This window comes from Mya arenaria, chromosome 14 (assembly GCF_026914265.1).
Source record: "Mya arenaria isolate MELC-2E11 chromosome 14, ASM2691426v1".
NCBI lineage: Eukaryota > Metazoa > Mollusca > Bivalvia > Myida > Myidae > Mya > Mya arenaria.
In genome coordinates this window covers 27,225,651-27,246,332 of record NC_069135.1, presented here as the reverse complement: position 1 = coordinate 27,246,332, position 20,682 = coordinate 27,225,651, and the positions used below count along the sequence as shown (strand labels likewise).

Here is a 20,682-nt window from a genome sequence, read left to right as displayed (position 1 = left end):
TGTTTAAGCATATATGATGCATGTATTATATTGAACAACCTTCATTAAAGGGTAAATACGTACACGAAAAAGGTCAAAGTAAAAACTGATCTGTTATATTAAATGAAATTATATTTTTGTCACTAGTAAGTGGATCTATTGTTATTATTCATCGTACTTTGATGCCGAGGAGCGTGTCTTTCAATCCGCCAACAATCACGGAGGAAGTACGCCTGCTGAAGAAGAAAGCATAAGGTCCGTACACCCCGTCTTGTGCCCTGGCCAGTGTAGCCAACTTCGTCCTCCTGTCCTTGTCAACCTGCAGTACTGTGTCAGAATCAAAGCCACAAACAAACACGTGTCCAGCAGTTGTCGCGTGTACTCCGTAAGGTCGCACCAAGTCAGGACTAGTATAATAATAATAATAACAACTTTATTTAACGAAGGTTACATACTAAGTGTACAATCATTACAGACATACTACTTATTTCCAGCATGGCCTTCACACAAAAAGTATTACAAAAACACATGTACTATACATATTAAGCAACATACAAAACATACATTCACACTATCACTATCATACATTTCTTCGACAAACACAACATATGATGATTATAAATTGCAATAATTTCATACTGTAAATAATGTAGATATATTCAGTAAAACCACATTCAATCAATATATTTACATATTTGGTAGTATCCATTACAAGTTGTTGCAAGAATGTCATATACGTACATTAACACAATTCATGTAAACAATGAACTATTTATTATAATGTGATTTAAATAAAGTGTCAAGATTTTTTGTTCATGTGATAAAATTATTTTGCCAATAAGTAGCCTTTTAATGCATGTTTAAATGCTGGTAGCTTATCTTGACATTTTATGTATGTAGGAAGATTATTCCAAATTTTCATTGCTTTATAGGCAAATGTATTTTTGATAGTTTGTTCTAGGTTTTACAACAAAAAGATCCTTGTTTTCTGAAGAACGCAAGTTATAGTGCTCATTTTTGGCAAATGTTAACAATTCTGTGAAGTACGAAGGAGTCAAACAATTCATGCTTTTGAAAACAAGTAATGAGAGATGATAATAGCACCTGTCTTCAAAAGATAACAATCCTTCACATTAGTGAAGAATTGCAAATCCCTTGCAAAATTGCAAAGTACACAATCCCTTCACATTAGTGAGTGTGGTCAGCTTGTTGCCGAGGTTGTCCAGGGTGATTAGTTGATGGTTTGAGTCGTTTGTGATGTAGATAGTCTTCCCGTCGTTACTGATGGCAATTCTCTGCACCGTGTAATCACCTGACTTATTCTCGTACAGCTTCTTTACAAGCTTCCCCGTCATCGTGTAGACGTACAGCGCGGTATAGGATGAAATGTACAGCTTGTTCCCGTGGTGAGCTGTGGCGTAACAGCTATGGGTAAAACTTAACTTTCTCGCAGTCACAAGTTTCCCTTTTGAAATGTTAATGAAATGAAGTTCGCGTCTTTCATCAAGATTGTTAACACAAACGGCAACCTCATTCCCGCCAATGTGGCACACGTCAAATGGATGCATCGGGACATCACAGTGGCCCACAACCAGGTACTCCTGGTCCAGTAGTTTCACTTTACAGTTCCCCCAGTCTGAAATAACAACTTCTCCACCAGATAGCTCACATATCCCTTCAATATTACATGTTTCTGTGTCTGTACTCATCTTCGCGTTGTACTCCTTGTAACCATGGGTAGTGAATACATGATCTCGGGAGAAAAATGATGTAAGAACTTGTTTACCTTCGATTAATTTAACTTTCCAAATTTCGTCATAGACGACAAATTATCTTCTATTACATCATTTTTACGAAATTTTATATTGTATTTTGCAACATTAGACATGTTTTGCAGAATTTCGATTGCTTGTTTTATTTTTTCCCCACCATCCCTGGTACCGCCGTCCATTCTTAACGTCCTTCCTATCAAGCACCGACTGTCTGTTGTATAAGCCATTATGTATTGAAACACAATTATCGCAGTAATATTTCGTGCACTGATTACAGAAATGTTGAGCTTCCGTGTTTAGTCCATTTTCTTCGCAAGGAGAACAGGCAAAATCGTAGATGAAATCACAGCCTCTCTGAATGGAGGATTCAAAACTTGATGCCATATTCCAGCAACAGACAGGGTCAAAACTTGTCCTTTTCTTTCTTTCGCTTTCAAACAAGGAAGTAAGTTAAACAACGTATCCTACCCCTACGTAATAGGTCATGTGTCTTAATATTATTGATAAACTTTCTTACATCCAGAATAGTATTTGATACGCAAATGTTTCATGATTATTAAAAAAAACGACATACAAAAATACTTAATAACTACAATATACCTGCGTTATTCTGATTTAAACAATTTGGCCAAAAAGGTTGTGACTTACGTATTAAAATTTTATATTGCATAAAAATGCCCTTTTCACCTTGTCAGTGGCGTATCCGAAGCATTCTAAGTAGTGCGTCCGTGTAATGCACCAGTCAATTGTAACCACGGCCCCCAGGTCCGGGAGTATACCGGGGACAGCCGGGTAAATTGGCCGTGTTTTTAGCCTTCAGGTTGACCCGCAGTGCCGGGTGAATGCGGTGGTTTTGTCTTCGCGCAAAATATAGCGGGGAATGGGCCTAACTTATGGTCCCTTGGGTGCGGGGGCATTTGGCGGGGATTTTACCATCAGTTCATCCCCGCAGGGCGGGGATTTTAGCCGGGGTTGGCTGGACCGAAAGTCAAAGTCCCCGCTATTCCCCGCACCTGGAGGGGGACGTGGTTACAATTGACTGGTGCAAAACCGAGCCAGCGGTTTGTGACTGGGTGAGGAAAATGTACAGCGAGATCGGGACTGGAACCCAGAACCTCGCGCTTACAGGGCGAGTGCTCTATCGACTGATTTCCAAAACGTGTACAGGTAAAGGTACCATGATATATGTTGCATACTTAATCTTCAATGTAACCAAGGGACACAAGTATTGTTATACTATAGTATAATTCTCTATTCTAGTTATTCATACTGAATAATATGTTTCATAATTATAATACGGCTTATATGATGCCTGCAGTACTGTATTTCACTGGTTGCTTGTGCTTGGGTGTGAATGAATAAACATTTAACTCCATTTGAGATCTTATGAATCTAACCAATTCCGCATGTTGTTATAAGAACTCAACCAACAACGTAACAATATTCTCTCGTGTCAAGTTACATCCCCAGGATAATACTTAAATTATATTGAGCGTGTATATATAGATATATAGATATGTTGAATAAAATATGTTTAAATCAAAACATGATGGAGATGGTCTTGACGAAATCTCGGGTTGGATATTGGCGTCATCTTATCAAAGGTTCAAGAATTTCAACTGAATAATATGCGTGTGTTACAAATTAAATTAAAAGTTTTACACGCAGAATCAAACAATCATTGCCTAAACTGAACGATAAAATTCTTAGTTTCGAAAAAGGTATCAAAACTACTCAGAAATATCGATTGAAAATTGAAAGCGACCGTACTATAACGCCAAATGTGACAGGGTGAAAAAAATGTTCAGCCATACCGGAGCTCGAACCGGATACTGTGACACGTCTACACATGTGAAAGCCTTTCTTTAGAACGGTCTTCGGATGTTTTATGGCTATGTAGGAATGACATAACTATTTTCAAGTATTTAAGACGGTGCTACTTAAATGCTTAATGTGAACTACTATAAGGCTTTAGACGGTGTAACCTTAAACTCTATGTGAAATTTTAGAAGGATTTAGACAGTGTTTCCTTAAAGCTTAAGGTGAAAAACTATAAGGCTTTAGACGTTGTTACCTTAAACTCTATGTGAAATATTTGAAGGATTAATACAGTGTTTCCTTAAAGCGTAAGGTAAAACACTTTAAGGCTTTAAACGGCGCTTATAACCTAAAAGCTTTATGTGAACTACTTGAAGGCCTTGGTTCTTTTTAACCAAAAGGGTTAAAGGAACTCTCTCATATCTCATGTTGGTGACATAAAGCAAAGCATTTGCTGCCATAATTTAAAATATGTATTACTTTAACAAACGAACGAGTGAATGAACTTCTTTGTGCGACTGATCATTGTGTGTAAACATTACACGTGCCACTGATTATTTAGTTGTATACCTGACCATATAAAGTCCCTATAGAATTGTTTGTTTCAGCAGAGATCTGTATTTGCCACACAGCAACTGGGCGAGTATGCCTTTAAAGTGTCATTGTAAGGATTGAGAGTTGCGACACTTACTTTTGAATCATAATAAATCATAATGTGTTTGAACATTGATATGGAATAGTAATGAGAAAAAGTGTGTAATTCGCAGCCTATAGTATAAAACTGGTTTAATCTTTGGCTTGATCCGAGTTACTCAACTTGTTTATTGGTTGGTCAAAAGTTTTGGCCAAAAATGCTACAAACCAACCAAATCATTTTAATGTGCAAAGTAAACAAACGATAACCTGTGGACAATATAATAGGGTTTCATACCTAGGGTTGGTTATCACTTTGTAAAAGTTTGTATTAATTCATGTCCACTTTCAGATACATATATCGATCACCTATTAAAAAGTCTACTTTATGATTCACCAATTTTTAAACACCCAAATACATAAAACACGCATATACATAAAATACCTATGGTGGACAAAATTCTACCAGTACATATGAAAATAATTACTGGTATGTTAAAAGTAATGACGCGTTGGTCCATCATTACCAGGTATGGCCAAATTCTATTGTTAACTTTTGCCTCTTGCTAATGAGAAACAAGGGCGGTGACCATGCACGCTTTACCCACGGGTGGCGGCGAAACGTTGACATTACTTAGGACACCGCCCCTCCTCCCTAACAAACACCAACAGTAGAAACAACAACCTATCGACGAATTAGAGTTATAATAAAAGTAAAACTTTGTATTTTTACTGGAGTTCTTATGGTGATAGAGATTGTTCAATGACGTGTATACATGTTGCAATCATTTGTTGTCCATAAACATGTGTTTGACCATTAACACCATTTGGGTTGGTGCCTTAATACGTGATTGTCTAAACTTGTTTTTCTACAAAAAATATCCTGGATGTACCGATTACCTGTGTATTAAGAAACTATCCAATGGAATTTTGGCCAGGCTATATGCAAGCTTCTTTAAATTTCAACCATATTTAAGAAAAATAATTTTGCCATCAGTAACAGTAAGATTTATATACCAGGGATCACCATATCGAATTCTAGGTGCATTTTGTTTACCGACCGTGGCCGCCATCTTTGAATTTTCAATTACCTATTTCCGGTGGATTATGGAAAATGTAGCTTTTGAATTAAACTTACATTCAGTAAGTTAACATTATTATCTCAGCAATGTTGGCAGGTCTGGGTATAGAATTGTAGTATACCTTGCAGAAATAAAGTGTATATTAAGCAAAATATTCCCTTAAATATTTATTTTAGGAGCATAGACCTCTTTACATTTATCAAATGTAGCAATACAGTGCCATTCATGAGAATGTCGATAGTTTAGTTGAATAAAAAGTTTGAAAGCAAGTTAACAATAAATGAATTATGCTAATACTTTCCCTATTTTGCACATTGTTATTTCAGCCCTATCAAAGGATCCCACCACCATTTTCTAAAATTCAATTTTGGTGTCTTTATTCAACATTGAAAAGTCAGAAGTTTAGTCGAGTAGCAGTGTTGCTCAAACGCACATGATTAGTGGTGACGAAATCAACAAGATGGATGCCGACTGTCATTTTTGTGTGAATTATTCAAAATTTATTCATTGATTGTAACATATATTAATAGAAAAAGTTAAAAAAATATGTTTCCTATAAATTCTGATATAATAAATGTGTTTTTGTACCCTTAGGAACTACATATTTATTGAACGTTTCATATTGACATATAGCAAGAGATATTGTAAACAAAGGATACCGGAAGTGCTCATCGTGAATAAGATATTCAGATATTCAGATTTTTTCGGAATACACCGGTAATAGGTAACCACCGGTAATTCGTACATTGGGGATATATGCATTGAAACTGACATTTTTCCTATTTACAGTTAAAGCATAATGATTAACAATGAGGTATTCCGTGAAATTAATTAATGTTTGTATCTAAATGGTAACCAGTAGGCAGTGCTCTTACCTTTCAAGGTAATGTGCGGATAATTTACATTGTGATCTGAATCAAATAAACCCACTCTACTTGATAAGTAGTGTCCGTGACAATACGATACAAACCATTTACTTAGCCCACAGCCCTCGTTAGTCGGTATCTTTTTAATAGTTCGGAAAGAGGGTGCAGTAAATATTACTTATAATCAAACGATGAAACGTAATAAAACACATTTGGTTGAAATGACATGCATGTCTAAATAATTTAAATAGCAAACATAACCATAATAATATTTTCAGCTCCGTAATGTGAACAAGTTTATAAGTATGAATACTATTGACACAAGCAATGTTGAAACGTAAATGTTTTGAAAAATGATTCATTAAAATTTATTATTTCATAAACCCTTTATTGGCTAAGTAATATGTAAATATATAAATTCATATTAGATATGTAGGGCTTTCTTGAACTTTTGAAATCGGTCAAACTTGCATATTTATCACATTTCACATGAAAATTATTTGTTTCAATGTATCTCCATATCCAGTGTAAACGAGTCTCTTCCATTTGCAGAAATGAGATTGCTTTATAGTATGGTTGTTGCTTGTAACAGGGCACACACACTTCGAAGATTTTTAAATAAAAACTAATGAGCCCCACTTTACATTTCTTACGTTTCGATGTCGGAAAACGTTATTTTTGATCGCTTAAGAGGTGGATCTATTGTTGTTATTTATTGTAACTTGATGACGAAGAGCGTGTCTTTCTCTCCTCCGACAACCAAAGAGGAGGTACGGTCGCTATAAAACAATGATTTCGGTCCGTAAACTCCGTTATGTCTCCTGGCCAAGGTGGCCAGCTTCGTCCTCCCGTCTTTGTCAACCTGCAGCACAGTGTCGGTGTCATAGCAGGAGACAAACACGTGTCCAGCAGGTATCACGTGTATTCCGTAAGGTTGCCTCAAGTCAGGATCAGTGAATGTGGTCAGCTTGTTGCCGACGTTGTCCAGGGTAATAAGTTGATTGTTTGAGTAGTTTGTTATGTAGATAGTCTTACCGTCGTTACTGATTGCAATTCTCATCACCGTGTCATCACCGGAGTTGTCCTCGTACAGCTTTTTTACCAACGTCCCCTTCATCGTGTAGACATACAGCGCGGTGTAGGATGAAATGTACAGGCTGTTCCCGTGATGAGCTGCGGCGAAACATTCATGGATGAAACTTAACTTTTTCGTAGTCACAAGTTTCCCTTTTGTAATATTAATGAAATGAAGTTCACGTCTATCATCATATTTGTTAACACAAACGGCAACCTCATTCCCGCCAATGTTGCATACGTTCCATGGATGCTCGGGGACATCACAGTTGTCGACAACCCTGTACTCCTTGTCCAGGAGTTTCAATTTACAGTTCCAGTAGTCTGAAATAACAATCTCTCCACCTGGCAGTTCACATAACCCTTCAATATTACATTTGTTTTTGTCTGAACTCATCTTCACGTTGTACTTCTTGTAATTTTGGGTAGCAAATACATGATCTCGGGGGATTAGTGATCTAAGTACCTGTTTGACAAGAACATTCGATCCAATTAATTCCCCAAATGTCTTCATCGGGGACAAATTATCTTCTATTCCTTTATTTTTACAAAACGTCATATCGTATTGTACAACATTTGACATGTTTTGCAGATTTGCATTTGCTTGTTTTACTTTTTCTTCACATTTCCTGAACCCGATATATAAGGATGGTTCGCTTGGTGAGTCTTTTCTTTGAATGTCATCCAAAATGGTCTTTAATTCGTCGTGCATCTGTGTGCAGGATTCCATATCTTCCTTAATGTACAATTCCTGATCAGCTACTAGACGGTCTAGTTCTTGTACTGTTGTTTTCTCCATTTTGTCAAGAATTCCGTTGATCTTTTTACGGATTGCTTTTATTTCATTAACTATGGCTGTTCGAATTTTCCTCAAAAAGGCTCTATTTTTACATCTGTCGTCTTTCATATCTTTTAGATGCCTTCTTAGTTCAGTTACCCGTTGAGGTAGTTGATGAAACTCGGGGTCTTTGTGGATGCCCTTTGCAACGTCTTGAATATGCTGTATTGATGAACATTGTCTGGAATGAAAAAAGAGAAAAAAGATCATCAGAAGCAGCCCTAACATCATCCTCATCATCCTCAAGCAGCAGCAGCAGCAGCAGCAGCAGCAGCACTATTAGCAGTTATAGATTGCCATTATAATTCAGTATACCAAAAATCGCTGAAACATAGCATATATTTATAAGTACCGCCGTCGTCGGCGTCGTAGTAAACTATTTACAGCTACTATATCATTTCGCCATACATCAAAATTCATGAAAGTGTCGAGTTACGTCCCTTGACTATCTGAGAAAAAGGGAGGGGCGTTTAAACCTGCTTGTGATTTTAATCATACCGTCAGGTGTTTTTCAAGCACGTGCATCACGGTCACGCCATACACTTAAAGGAATTCAACACAGCTAGAAAAATTGCAAACACATACTGAATACTTAAATATTTCTTAATTGGAATAAAGGAAAAGAACATATCTGTCATGACTCGCGAGTCGCCATATGTACCATAACGATTACTTACCTTTAACCGAGAATGTGCGTGAAGTTAGTGACATGACAGTGTAACAAAAGTACATGTGTATACAGCTTGTACGGATGTAACATTTTTGAAATCAATATTTTCATATCACCATAGTACGGCATATTTACAAATCATGAACATTGTACATGTAGTTAAAAGACAGTATAGTTTAATATGGTATAATAAGTAAATTATAATTTGATACCTTTGCAGCGGTACATTTTAATCAGAAAAATAAAACAGTACATATATTGATGTTAGTATTTATATGTAACACGCAAAGTTATTCAACAAGTTTATGAAATTTAAGCGAGCCATTTGGTGATAGTGTTGCCCAATATAATTACTAGTAGAACAACGTTATAGTACACAAATGTAAAATAAATACTTGGTTTGGTTGTATTAAACCGGAAACAGTGTTTAGCAGGTGCCATAAGAGTTTCATCTACTGTGTTCTTTAAATCGACTTTGAAACATACCTATGATCCAAGGCAACGCACAAATGACAACACAGCTGGTCATGGTCACCACAGACCGGCTTCAGCGACTCCTCTGGGTGCCTCTCGCATCCCTCAAGGACGTCCACCGTCCCTGGTGCCGCCGCCCATTTCTTAACGTCCATCCGGTCGAGTACCGTGTGTCTTTTGTATAAGCCATTATGCTTCACAACGCAAGTATTGCAGTAATGGATCTTGCACTGATTACAGAAATGTTGAGCTTCCGTGTTCAGTCCATCTTCTTCGCAAGGAGAACAGGCAAAATCATGGATGAAATCACCACCTCCCTGAATGGATGATTCAAAATCTGATGCCATATTTCTGTCACAGTTCAAATGACATTTACACTTAGAAAGGTCCTTTTCTTTCCTGTTCTTTCTGTTCTTTCCTTCATTTCTGAACAAGGAAGTACATATACAATTTATATCCAGCCTACGTTAAGGGTCATGTGACTGAATGTTATTGATTTACTTCTTAAATCAATATTGATATTTGATATGTAAATGTTTCAGTATTAAAAACACCTTTATTGTCATACATGAATGCTTTATAACTAAAGTGAATACACCTGAGCCATTCTGATTTAAACAATTTGACAAAACAGTTAATTTGTTACTAGTGTACTGAATATTTAGATTGCATACACTGCCCTTTACACCTTGTCAGAGGCGTACCCGGGGTATTTTAAATAGTACGTCCGTGAACTAGTGCGAGCCGTATGTGACAGGGTAACAACAAATGTGCAGCAAGGCTGGGGCTTAAACCCGGGATCTCCCGCTAAAAGGGATACCAAGCCGTGTGCACTCATCAGCTTACACACCTCATTACGTGTATAGGTAAAGGTACCATGACATACTCCCTTGCCAAGTGAAATTTCCAGGATAGAAAACAAGATGAAGATAGTTTCGACGGAATCACTGGTTGGATAATGGGGTTAGCTTATCAGCGATTTAAGCACGTGTGGCAATTTTATATCATAGTAAATAGACTATTGAAGACAATAACCTTTATAAGGTTTCTGCATAACCCGTACAATCATTTCATACACCAGTCAATTGTAACCACGACCCCCCCCCCCTCCCCCAGGTCCGGGTAATAGCGGGGACTTTGACGTTTGGTCCAGCCAAGCCCGGGTAAAATCTCCGCCCTGCGGCGACGAACTGACGCTTAAATCCCCGCCAAATGCCCTCGCACCCCAGGGACCCTAGGTAAGGCCCATTCCTCGCTATTTTTGGCGCGAAGACAACACCACCGCATTAATCCGGCACTGCAGAGCCACCCGGAAGGTAAAAACACAGCCCATTTCCCCGGCTATCCCCGGTATACCCCTGGACCTGAGGCGGGGGTGAGGAGGTGGTTACAATTGACTGGTGCATAAGAAATAGGCTTCTACCTCCTCAACTACAGCAAGCATGTTCCTTGCCTGAAGTCTCGTCTCACTTCTCGAGAGGTCCTGGATTCCGGTTTTTTCCCTTTGACTAATCTACCAGCTAGGTACCAATACGGCCGATACCACAATCCCCGTTGTATCTTTAGGTTCCAAATTGAACACCTTTAAGAGCTGCAATCCAACTTGAAGCGTTTAGACGGTGCTCCCTTAAAGCTTTATGTAAACTACTCTTAGGCTTTCGATTGCGCTACATAAAAGGTTTATTTGAACTTCTTTAAGGCATTTAAAAGACAGTGCTTACTATTAACTGTAAGGCTTTAGACAGTGCTTTGTTCAAGCTTTATGTTAACTACTCTAAGGCGTTAGACAGTGCTTTGTTCAAGCTTCATGTTAGCTACTCTAAGGCGTTAGACGGTGCTGCCTTCAAGCTTTATGTTAACTACTCTAAGGCGTTAGACGGTGCTGCCTTCAAGCTTCATGTTAGCTAATCTCAGGCGTTAGACGGTGCTGCCTTCAAACTTTATGTTATCCACTCTAAGGCGTTAGACGGTGCTGCCTTCAAGCTTTATGTTAACCACTCTAAGGCGTTAGACGGTGCTGCCTTCGAGCTTCATGTTAGCTACTCTAAGGTGCTGCCTTCAAGCTTCATGTTAACTACTCTAAAGTGTTGGACGGTGCTGCCTACAAGCTTTATGTTAGCTACTCTAAGGCGTTAGACGGTGCTGCCTTCAAGCTTCATGTTAGCTGCTCTTAGGCGTTAGACGGTGCTGCCATCAAGCTTCATGTTAGCTACTCTAAGGCGTTAGATGGAGCTGCCTTCAAGCTTCATGTTAAGTACTCTAAGGCTTTAGACGGTGCTGCCTTCAAGCTTCATGTTAAGTACTCTAAGGCTTTAGACGGTGCTGCGTTCAAGCGTTATGTTAACTAATCTCAGGCGTTAGACGGTGCTGCCTTCAAACTTTATGTTAACTACTCTAAGGCATTAGTAGGTGCTGCGTTCAAGCCTTATGATGAGTATTTTAAGCCTGTGCTAGCTTCAAGCGTGATATGAACTACTTAACGACTTATGTGAACTACGTTCAGGCATAAGATGGCGTTACCTTAAATATTTATGTTAATTACTTTAGGGTGTAGATGGTGCTACCTTATAGCTATATTTGAAATTTGTCTTTTGATCATGCTTCCTTAACTCCTATGTAAACTACTGTTAGACTTTAGATAGTGTTACCTTAAGGCTTTGAATGAACTTCTTTAGACGGTACTACCTTTAAGATTTATTTTTAAGGCTTTATGCGAGCTACCTTAAGACTTTATACGGTGCTACCTTAAAGCTTTATGTGAATTACCTCAAGGGTTAAGACGGTGCTACCTTAAAGCGTTATGTGAATTACCTCAAGGGTTAAGACGGTGCTACCTTTAAACTTTATGTAAATTACCTCAATGGTTAAGACGGTGCTACCTTAAAGCTTTATGTGAATTACCTCAAGGGTTAAGACGGTGCCACCTTTAAACTTTATGTAAATTACCTCAATGGTTAAGACGGTGCTACCTTAAAGCTTTATGTGAATTACCTCAAGGGTTAAGACGGTGCTACCTTAAAGCTTTATTTGAACTTACGTAAGGGTTTCGACGGTGCTACCTTAAAGCTTTATTTGAACTTCCGTAAGGGATTCGACGGTGCTACCTTAAAGCTTTATTTAAACTTCCGTAAGGGTTTCGGCGGTGATACCTTAAAGCTTTATTTGAACTTCCAAAAGGGTTTCGACGGAGCTACCTTAAAGCTTTATGTGATCTACTGTTAGGCTTAAGACGGTGCTACCTTAAAGCTTTATGTGAACTATTATTATTAGGCTTAAGACGGTGCTACCTTAAAGCTTTATGTGAAGTACTGTTGGGCTTTAGCGGTGCTACCTTAAAGCTCTATGTGAACTACTGTTAGGCTTAAGACGGTGCTTCCTTAAAGTTTGATGTGAACTTCTGTTAGGCTTAAGACGATGCTACCTTAAAGCTTTATGTGAACTACTGTCAGGCTTAAGACGGTGCTACCTTAAAGCTTTATGTGAACTACTGTCAGGCTTAAGACGGTGCTACCTTAAAGCTTTATGTGAACTACTGTTAGGCTTAAGACGATTCTACCTTAAAGCTTTATGTGAACTACTGTCAGGCTTAAGACGGTGCTACCTTAAAGCTTTATGTGAACTACTGTTAGGCTTTAGCGGTGCTACCTTAAAGCTTATGTGAACTACTGTTAGGCTTTAGCGGTGCTACCTTAAAGCTTTATGTGAACTACTGTTAGGCCTTAGACAATGCCACCTTAAAGCTTTATGTGAACTACTGTTAGGCTTTAGCGGTGCAACCTTAAAGCTTTATATGAACTACCGTCAGACTATAGACGGTGCTATCTTAAAGCTTTATGTGAACTACTGTTAGGCTTATGACGGTGCTACCTAAAAGCTTTATATGAAATATCGTAAGACTATAGACGGTGCTATCTTAAAGCTTTATGTGAACTACTGTTAGGCTTTTGACGATGTTTCCTAAAAGCTTTATGTGAACTACTTCTGGGATTTAGACGGTTCTAAGCCTTAAGTGAACTTATGTAAGAATTAAGACGGTGATAATTTAAGCTCTATCTTACATTACCAGGGAAAATTATTATGGTTTTGTTACTAATGAGCTTCATATCTCATGAGTATAACTCTCATTATGCAAAGGATTTTTGTTCTATCAGCGCGCCATGTCTTTCATGTCTTCTGGGCTTTCAGGGTTCCATTTACGCGTATCACTTAGCGACTCACCTAGAACTAATCGTTCATCGAACCTAAAGTGTTAAAAGAACTTCCTCATAGTTCACGTTTATGACGTGAAGCATTTACTGTCATATCTTTAAATATATTAACAAAAGAACTAACGACTTAAGTATTTTGTTAACATTACACGTGATAATTTATTTTATGCCTGACCTTTTATCATTTGTACAAAACTTATTTTACTTTCTAAAATGCATTGTCTCTTACACATGATAAATGTTAATGCCACACCTCGTTTTCCTCTGAAAATGATTTACTTTTACTATCATCCTGTTTGTTATCGCTATAAAACTTTGTTAGTGTTTTATGCGAAATAAAATACTATTGTATTGTATTATATTGTATTGTATTGTGTCTGTTTCTTGTGCTGTATAATTGATTTTGTGCATAACAAAATATGAGTTAGCCAGGGTTTTTAACACTACCAAGTGTGGGACAGATTGGAACATGTTTAAAGGTTAAAGGCAGAATTCCAAGTAGTAATGCATGTTTTGTTTTTTTGATAAGTTTGCAATTTGCATCATTTGGTTAAAATCAACATTTGTTTGAAAAAAAATGATTGGGGCAAAGATCTTTTACGGTTAAAGCCTTATTTTTGAAAGGCTTAAGCTCTTCCCAGAACTTAAAATTTTAAAGCATTGTAAAAATGTGCGTATTATTAAAGTTATTCATATTTTATCTGAGTTACCTTTGAATTTGTTTTCGTGTAGATGTAAATTTTGTGTTTTTGTTACCTTTCAGTCATTTTTGTGAATTTTCTTTATCAATATTTATATATATATATATATATATATATATATATATATATATATATATATATATATATATATATATATATATATATATATATATATATATATATATATTATACTACTTGTAAAGTATTATTTGTTCAGGTCAGCATAATGAAGTCAAGAAATTCCAGCCTTACATATGTGACTTTTGGTTTGACTGAATGACCCCATTTTATGTCAGTATCACCTAAAGGGTTTTTTTAGGGCAAAAAAAGAGAAATTGTTAAGGGTGTTAACTGAAACATTTTTCATGTTTTTAAAGATAGGTCAGTTTACGTCCGATTTCAGTAAAATAAAAATAAAATTTACAAACCTTTATAACTTTAATGCACTTATGGTATTTTTTTAACAAGTAATCAGCCATGAAATAATACTACAATTATATGGGGACACCAGTCAACATCTAACAAAGAGGATAAAGGAGCTAGATTATTTGTGGGTCTGACTCCTTAAAACCTGATCACCGTACAAACAACTTGTTCCCATGAAACTTGTTTAACAAGTTCAACACCATTTTTATCTATAAGATCTTTAAACAAGTGTCAGAGTGTATAAGTAATGTTTGTATTGGGTGACAGTTTATGATATTCATTAATGATTTGTACAGAAAATTGTTATTGAAATGTGCTTACTTTTCATCGTTATTTATATCCATTTCATCACTGTTTTCCTTCTTGCAAATTTTGTTTCAAATTTCTATCGTTTTCATTCATTTCATTAAAATAACAGAATAGACACACACCTCCATAAGTTTCAGCTTTCACTTAGTGCTTAAATTTCATCGTTGTTTATAATTGAATATTATTTTGTCTGTACATGGTTTGATGTCAATAAAATAATTTCATCTGGTACATTTATTGTTGTGTTTATTTATCATTGTGTAGACTCCCTAAGAAAGTTAAAGCAACTCTGTCACATATTTCATGTTGGTGACAGGAAACATTTACTGTCATAGTTTCTTATATTTATTTACAAAAGCTCGATTGATCACTTATCATTGTTAAAAGTAGTTTGTTAACATTTCACCGGCGTGATTCATGATAACTTTTATGCCTGATCGTACAAAACGTAAGATAGTCAGGATTTCATTAAGATCTGTATTGGCGACATAACTGTAGGAGTATACCTTTAAACCCTATGTTAAGAGATCGAGAGTTGCAACACTTAAATAATAATAATCAAGTTAGCTGTTATAGGGGCACAGTTAAGGTTGGTTCAAAAACAAATTGAATGCATCATTATCTTTTATTCAACATGATTTGTGAAAAGATTATTAGTGATATTAAAGCGCTTTTAAATGGCCACGTAGCTATTAATTAATATATATATATATATATATATATATATATATATATATATATATATATAGGGTAATATTTTTACACTGGACACATCGTACGCTGTTATTGTTTGTTTTTTAATCATAATTGGATTGGATGAATGGATTAACATAATTCTGCATTGATATTATTTTTTTTTATCTTGGTGTCCAGTAAAAATAGTAAAAACTGACACTCTTGTAGGTGTAGTAAAAATATTGAATCTTCTTATTGGAACATGTGACATGGACAAAACGAATCGTATAATACTGATTTATTTCCATATTAAAGAGAGAGTTATTTAAACAGATGCATACACAACCATACAACATATGGCACATATGTTAATAATTGTATAAAATTAACATTGACAAAGTCGAATAACATGCGCCCATAATGAACATTATAACTATGTAGCTAAAAGCAACTGTAATACGTGAATAGATAAATGAATATGTATTTTAAGCAAATATGATTCATGTGTTATATTGAACAACATTCATCAAAGTGAGTATACTAACACGAAAAAGATTAAAGTAAATCAAAGCACTTATTTTAATTGTCGTTTTGTCGCTTGTACGTGGGCCTCTCGATATTATTTATCGTACATTGATGACGAGGAGCTTGTCATTCAATCCGCAAACACTCAGGGAGGAAGTACGGCTGCTGAAGTACAAAGCTCTTGGTCCGAACACTCCGTCTTGTTTCCTGGCCAGGATGGCCAACTTCTTCTTCCCGTCCTTGTCAATCTGCAGCACTGTATCGGAGTCATAGCAGCAGACGAACACGTGCCCAGCAGTTGTCACGTGTACTCCGTAAGGTTCCCTCAAGTCAGAATCAGTGAATGTGGCCAGCTTGTTGCCGAGGTTGTCCAGGGTGATAAGATGATGGTTTGAGAAGTTTGTGATGTAGATAGTCTCCCCGTCCTTACTGATGGCAATTCTCTGCACCGTGTCATCACCGGAATTATCCTCGTACAGCTTCTTTTTCAGCTGCCCCTTCATCGTGTAGACGTACAACGCGGTGTCTGATGAAATGTACAGGTTGTTCCCGTGGTGAGCTACGCTGTAACATCTATGGGTGAAACATAACTTTCTCGCGGTCACAAGTTTCCCTTTTGTAATGTTAATGAAATGAAGCTCACCTCTGTCATCATCTTTGTTAACACAAACGGCAACCCCATTCAGGCCAATGTTGCAAACGTCAAATGGTTGCTCGGGGACATCACAGTGGTCCAAAATCCTGTACTCCTGGTCCAGAAGTTTCACTTTACAGTTCTTCCGGTCTGAAATAATAATCTCTCCACCAGGCAGTTCACAGAGCCCTGCAATACTACATTTGTTTTTGTCTAAACTCATCTTCACACTGTACTCCTTGTAACCTTGGGTAGCGAATACATGGTCTCGGGGGAATAGTACTATCAGTGGTTGTTTACCAAAAACATTCGATTCCTTTAACTCTCCAAATGTCTTCATCGAGGACAAATTATCTTCTATTCCATTTTCTTTACGAAACGTTATTTTGTATTTTACAACAATTGACATGTTTTGTAGAATTTTACTTGCTTGTTTTATTTTTTCTTCACATTTCCTGAACCCAATATATAGGGGTGGTTCGCCTGATGAGCCTCTGCTTTGTATGTCATCCATAATGCTCTTTAATTCGTCGTGCATCTGTGTGCAGTATTCCATATCTTTCTTGATGGACAGTTCCTGATCAGCTACAAGACGGTCTAATTCTTGTACTGTTGTTTTCTCCATCTTGTCAAGAACTTCGTTTATCGTTTTACGGATTGCTTTGATTTCATCAACAATGGCTGTTCGAGTTTTCCTCAAAGAGGCTCCATTTTTCCTTCTGTCGTTTTTCATATCTTCTAGACGCTTCCTAAGTTCAGCTAACCGTTGAGGTAGTTGACGAAACTCGGGATCTTTGTGAACGCCCTTAGCAACGTCTGCAATATGCTGTATTGATGAACATTGTCTGGAATGAAAAAAAGAAGAAAAAAAGATCATCAGCAGCACTAGCATTAGCATCATCATCAGCATCCTCATCATCACCAGCAGCAGCTATATCATCAATATTAGAAGCTATAGATTGCCATTATATTTCAGAATACCATAAATCGCTGAAGCATATCACATATTTATAAGCCTTGTCGTCGACGGCGTCGTAGGAAACTTACAAAACCTATTTTAACATTTCATCATACATCAAAATTCAAAATTGACAAAAATGGCGAGTTATGTCCCATGGCTATCTGAGAAAAACGGAGGAATGTTTCGACCCTGTTGGTGATTTATTAACACCTTTTTTTTAAAAGCACGTGCATCACATGCACGCCATACATTTCTAGGAATACAACACAGCTAGAAAAGCTGCCAATACATACTGAATACTTGAAAGATTTCTTAATTGGTAAAAAGGACTAATTTTATAGAATCTGTCATGACTCGCGAGTTGCCATATATAACATTTGTTATCTTAAACCAAGATAGTGACATGATAGTGTTATAAAAAGTGCATGTGTATATGGCTTGAATGGATGTAACATTTATGAATTTAATATTTTCATATCGCCATTCAATAGTTCTTCAGATTTACAAATCATGTAGATAAAAGATAATATTGTTTAATGGGAGGTATTATTTGATAATTTTACAGCATTATATATTAATCAGAATAAATAAAACAGTACATATATTGATATAAGTATTTATATGTAACACGCAATGTTCTTCAACAAGTTCAAGAAATGTAAGCGAGCCATTCGGTGGTAGTGTTGCACAATAAAAAATAGAACAAAGTTATAAAACATAAATGACAAATAAATACTTGGTTAGGTTGTGTTAAACCGGAGACAATGTTTAGCATGTGCCATAAGAGTTTTGTAAGGTTTACATACTGTGTTGTTTAAATCGTCTTGAACGTACCTATGATCCACGGCAGCGCACAAATGACAACACAGCTGGTCATGGTCACCACAGACCAGTTTCAGCGACTCCCCGGGGTGCCTCTCGCATCCCGCAAGGACGTCCACCGTCCCTGGTGTCGCCGCCCATTTCTTAACGTCCTTCCGGTCGAGTACCGTGTGTCTCTTGTATAAGCCATTATGTTTTGTAACACAGTTGTTACAGTAATGTTTCGTGCACTGTGAACAGAAATGTTGAGCTTCCGTGTTCAGTCCATCTTCTTCACAAGGAGAACAGGCGAAATCGTGGATGAAATCACAGCCTCTCTGAATGGAGAATTCAACATTTGAAGCCATATTTCTGTCACAGTTCAAATGCCGTTTAAGCTTTAAATTGTCATTTTCTTTCCTTCACTACTAAACAAGGAAGTGCATATACAAATATATCCAGCCTACGTAATAGGTCATGTGACTGAAAGTTGATGATATACTTCTTAAATCAAGTCTGATATTTGATATGTAAATGTTTCATAAGTATTAAAAACATTTATTGTCATACATGAATGCTTTATAACTAAAAATACTACTACTGAGCCATTCTGATAAATAATTTTACCAAAAAGTTAAAATGTTACAAGTGTACTGAATATTTAGATTGCATACGAATGCCCTTTACAACTTGTTAGAGGCGTACCCGGGGTATTTTAAACAGTACGGCCGTGAACTAGTGCGAGGCGTATGGGACAGGGTAACAACAAATGTGCAGCAAAGCCGGGACTCGAACCCGGGATCTCCCGCTATCGGGACGTGTGCTCTGGCACTCCATCTGGGTTACCAAGCCGTTTGTACTCATCTGCTTACACACCTCATTACGTGTATAGGTAAAGGTAACATGACATATTCCCCTGCCAAGTGAAATTTCCAGGATTAAAAACAAGGTGAAGATGGTTTCGACGAATTCACGGGTTGGATATTGGGGTCAGCTTATCAGCGATTTAAGCCTGTGTGGCAATTTCATATCATAGTAGCTAGACTATTGAAGACAAGTACCTTTCTTTAAGGTATCTGCATAACCCGTACAATCATATAAGAAAGTGGCTTTAACCTTCAACTACAGCAAGCATGTTCCTTGCCTGAAGTCTTGTCTCACCTCTCCAGAGGTCCTGGTTTCCGGTTATCTCCCTTTGACTAATCTACCAGCTAGGTACAAATACGGCCGTTACCACAATCCCCGTTCTATCATTAAGGAATTGGACACCTTTTAGAGTTGAACTCCTACTAAAAGGGTTTAGACGGTGCTACCTTAAAGCTTTGTGTGGACTACCTTAAGGTTTTCGACGGTGCAACCTTAAAGCTTGATGTGAAATACCTTAAGGTTTTAGACGGTGCTACCTTAAAGCTTTATGTGAACTACCTTACGGTTCTACCTGTTGCTACCTTAAGAATTAATGTGAACTACTGGTAGGTTTTAGACGGTGATACCTTAAAGCTTCATTTGAACTTCCGTAAGATGTTCAACAGTGATAACTTAAAGATCTATGTGAACTATTGTAAGGCTTTAAACGGTGCTACCTTAAAGCTTTATATGAATTACTTTAAGGTTTTAGACAGTGCTACCTTAAAGCTTTATGTGAACTACTTTAAGGTTTTAGACAGCGCTACCTTAAAGCTTTATGTGAACTACTTTAAGGTTTTAGACGGCGCTACCTTAAAGCTTTATGTGAACTACTTTAAGGTTTTAGACGGTGCTACCTTAAGCTGTATGCAAACTACTTTAAGGTTTTAGACGGCGCTACCTTAAAGCTATATGTGAACTACTTTAAGGTTTTAGACGGCGCTACCTTAAAGCTTTGTGTGAACTACTTTAAGGTTTTAGACGGTGCTACCTTAAGCTTTATGCAAAATACTTTAAGGTTTTAGACGGGGCTACCTTAAAGCTTTATGTGAACTACTTTAAGGTTTTAGACGGTGCTACCTTAAGGCTTTATGTGAACCACTTTAATGTTTTAGACGGTGCTATCTTTAAGCTTTATGTGAACAACCTGAAGGTTTTAGACGGTGCTACCTTAAGGCTTCATGTAGACTATAGTCATATCTAGTTTGATGCTACCTTAAAGCTTTTTGTAAACTAGTATAAGACTTTAGACGGTGCTACCTCAAAGCTTTATGTGAACAACTCTAAATATTTAAACGGTGCTACCTTAAACCTTTATATGAACTACTGT

The 20,682-nt window shown here is 37.0% G+C and overlaps 2 protein-coding genes across 2 annotated transcripts; both read right to left on the bottom strand.

The window, feature by feature from the left end:
* Positions 1-46: 46 nt before the first annotated feature.
* LOC128215963 (uncharacterized) lies at positions 47-2,136 on the bottom strand. The gene is made up of 2 exons (XM_052922562.1): positions 1,147-2,136; positions 47-410 (listed from the first exon to the last, which is right to left on the bottom strand). The coding sequence occupies exons 1-2, from the start codon at positions 1,686-1,688 to the stop codon at positions 149-151; spliced, it is 804 nt and encodes a 267-aa protein (XP_052778522.1). The 5' UTR covers positions 1,689-2,136; the 3' UTR covers positions 47-148.
* Positions 2,137-6,313: 4,177 nt separating this feature from the next.
* Positions 6,314-18,885, bottom strand: LOC128215961 (uncharacterized). The gene is made up of 5 exons (XM_052922561.1): positions 18,480-18,885; positions 16,158-17,529; positions 13,668-13,678; positions 9,219-9,668; positions 6,314-8,243 (listed from the first exon to the last, which is right to left on the bottom strand). The coding sequence occupies exons 1-5, from the start codon at positions 18,812-18,814 to the stop codon at positions 6,863-6,865; spliced, it is 3,549 nt and encodes a 1,182-aa protein (XP_052778521.1). The 5' UTR covers positions 18,815-18,885; the 3' UTR covers positions 6,314-6,862.
* Between the last annotated feature and the right edge of the window lie 1,797 nt (positions 18,886-20,682).

Coding starts and splice junctions, on each gene's coding strand:
- LOC128215963 (XM_052922562.1), bottom strand. CDS start 1,688: ATGAGTACAGACACAGAAACATGTAATATTGAAGGGATATGTGAGCTA. Junction 411..1,146: donor GTGAAGGGATTGTGTACTTT/GCAATTTTGCAA, acceptor CGTTAAATAAAG/TTGTTATTATTATTATTATA.
- LOC128215961 (XM_052922561.1), bottom strand. CDS start 18,814: ATGGCTTCAAATGTTGAATTCTCCATTCAGAGAGGCTGTGATTTCATC. Junction 17,530..18,479: donor TGCGCTGCCGTGGATCATAG/GTACGTTCAAGA, acceptor TTTTCATTCCAG/ACAATGTTCATCAATACAGC. Junction 8,244..9,218: donor TGCGTTGCCTTGGATCATAG/GTATGTTTCAAA, acceptor TTTTCATTCCAG/ACAATGTTCATCAATACAGC.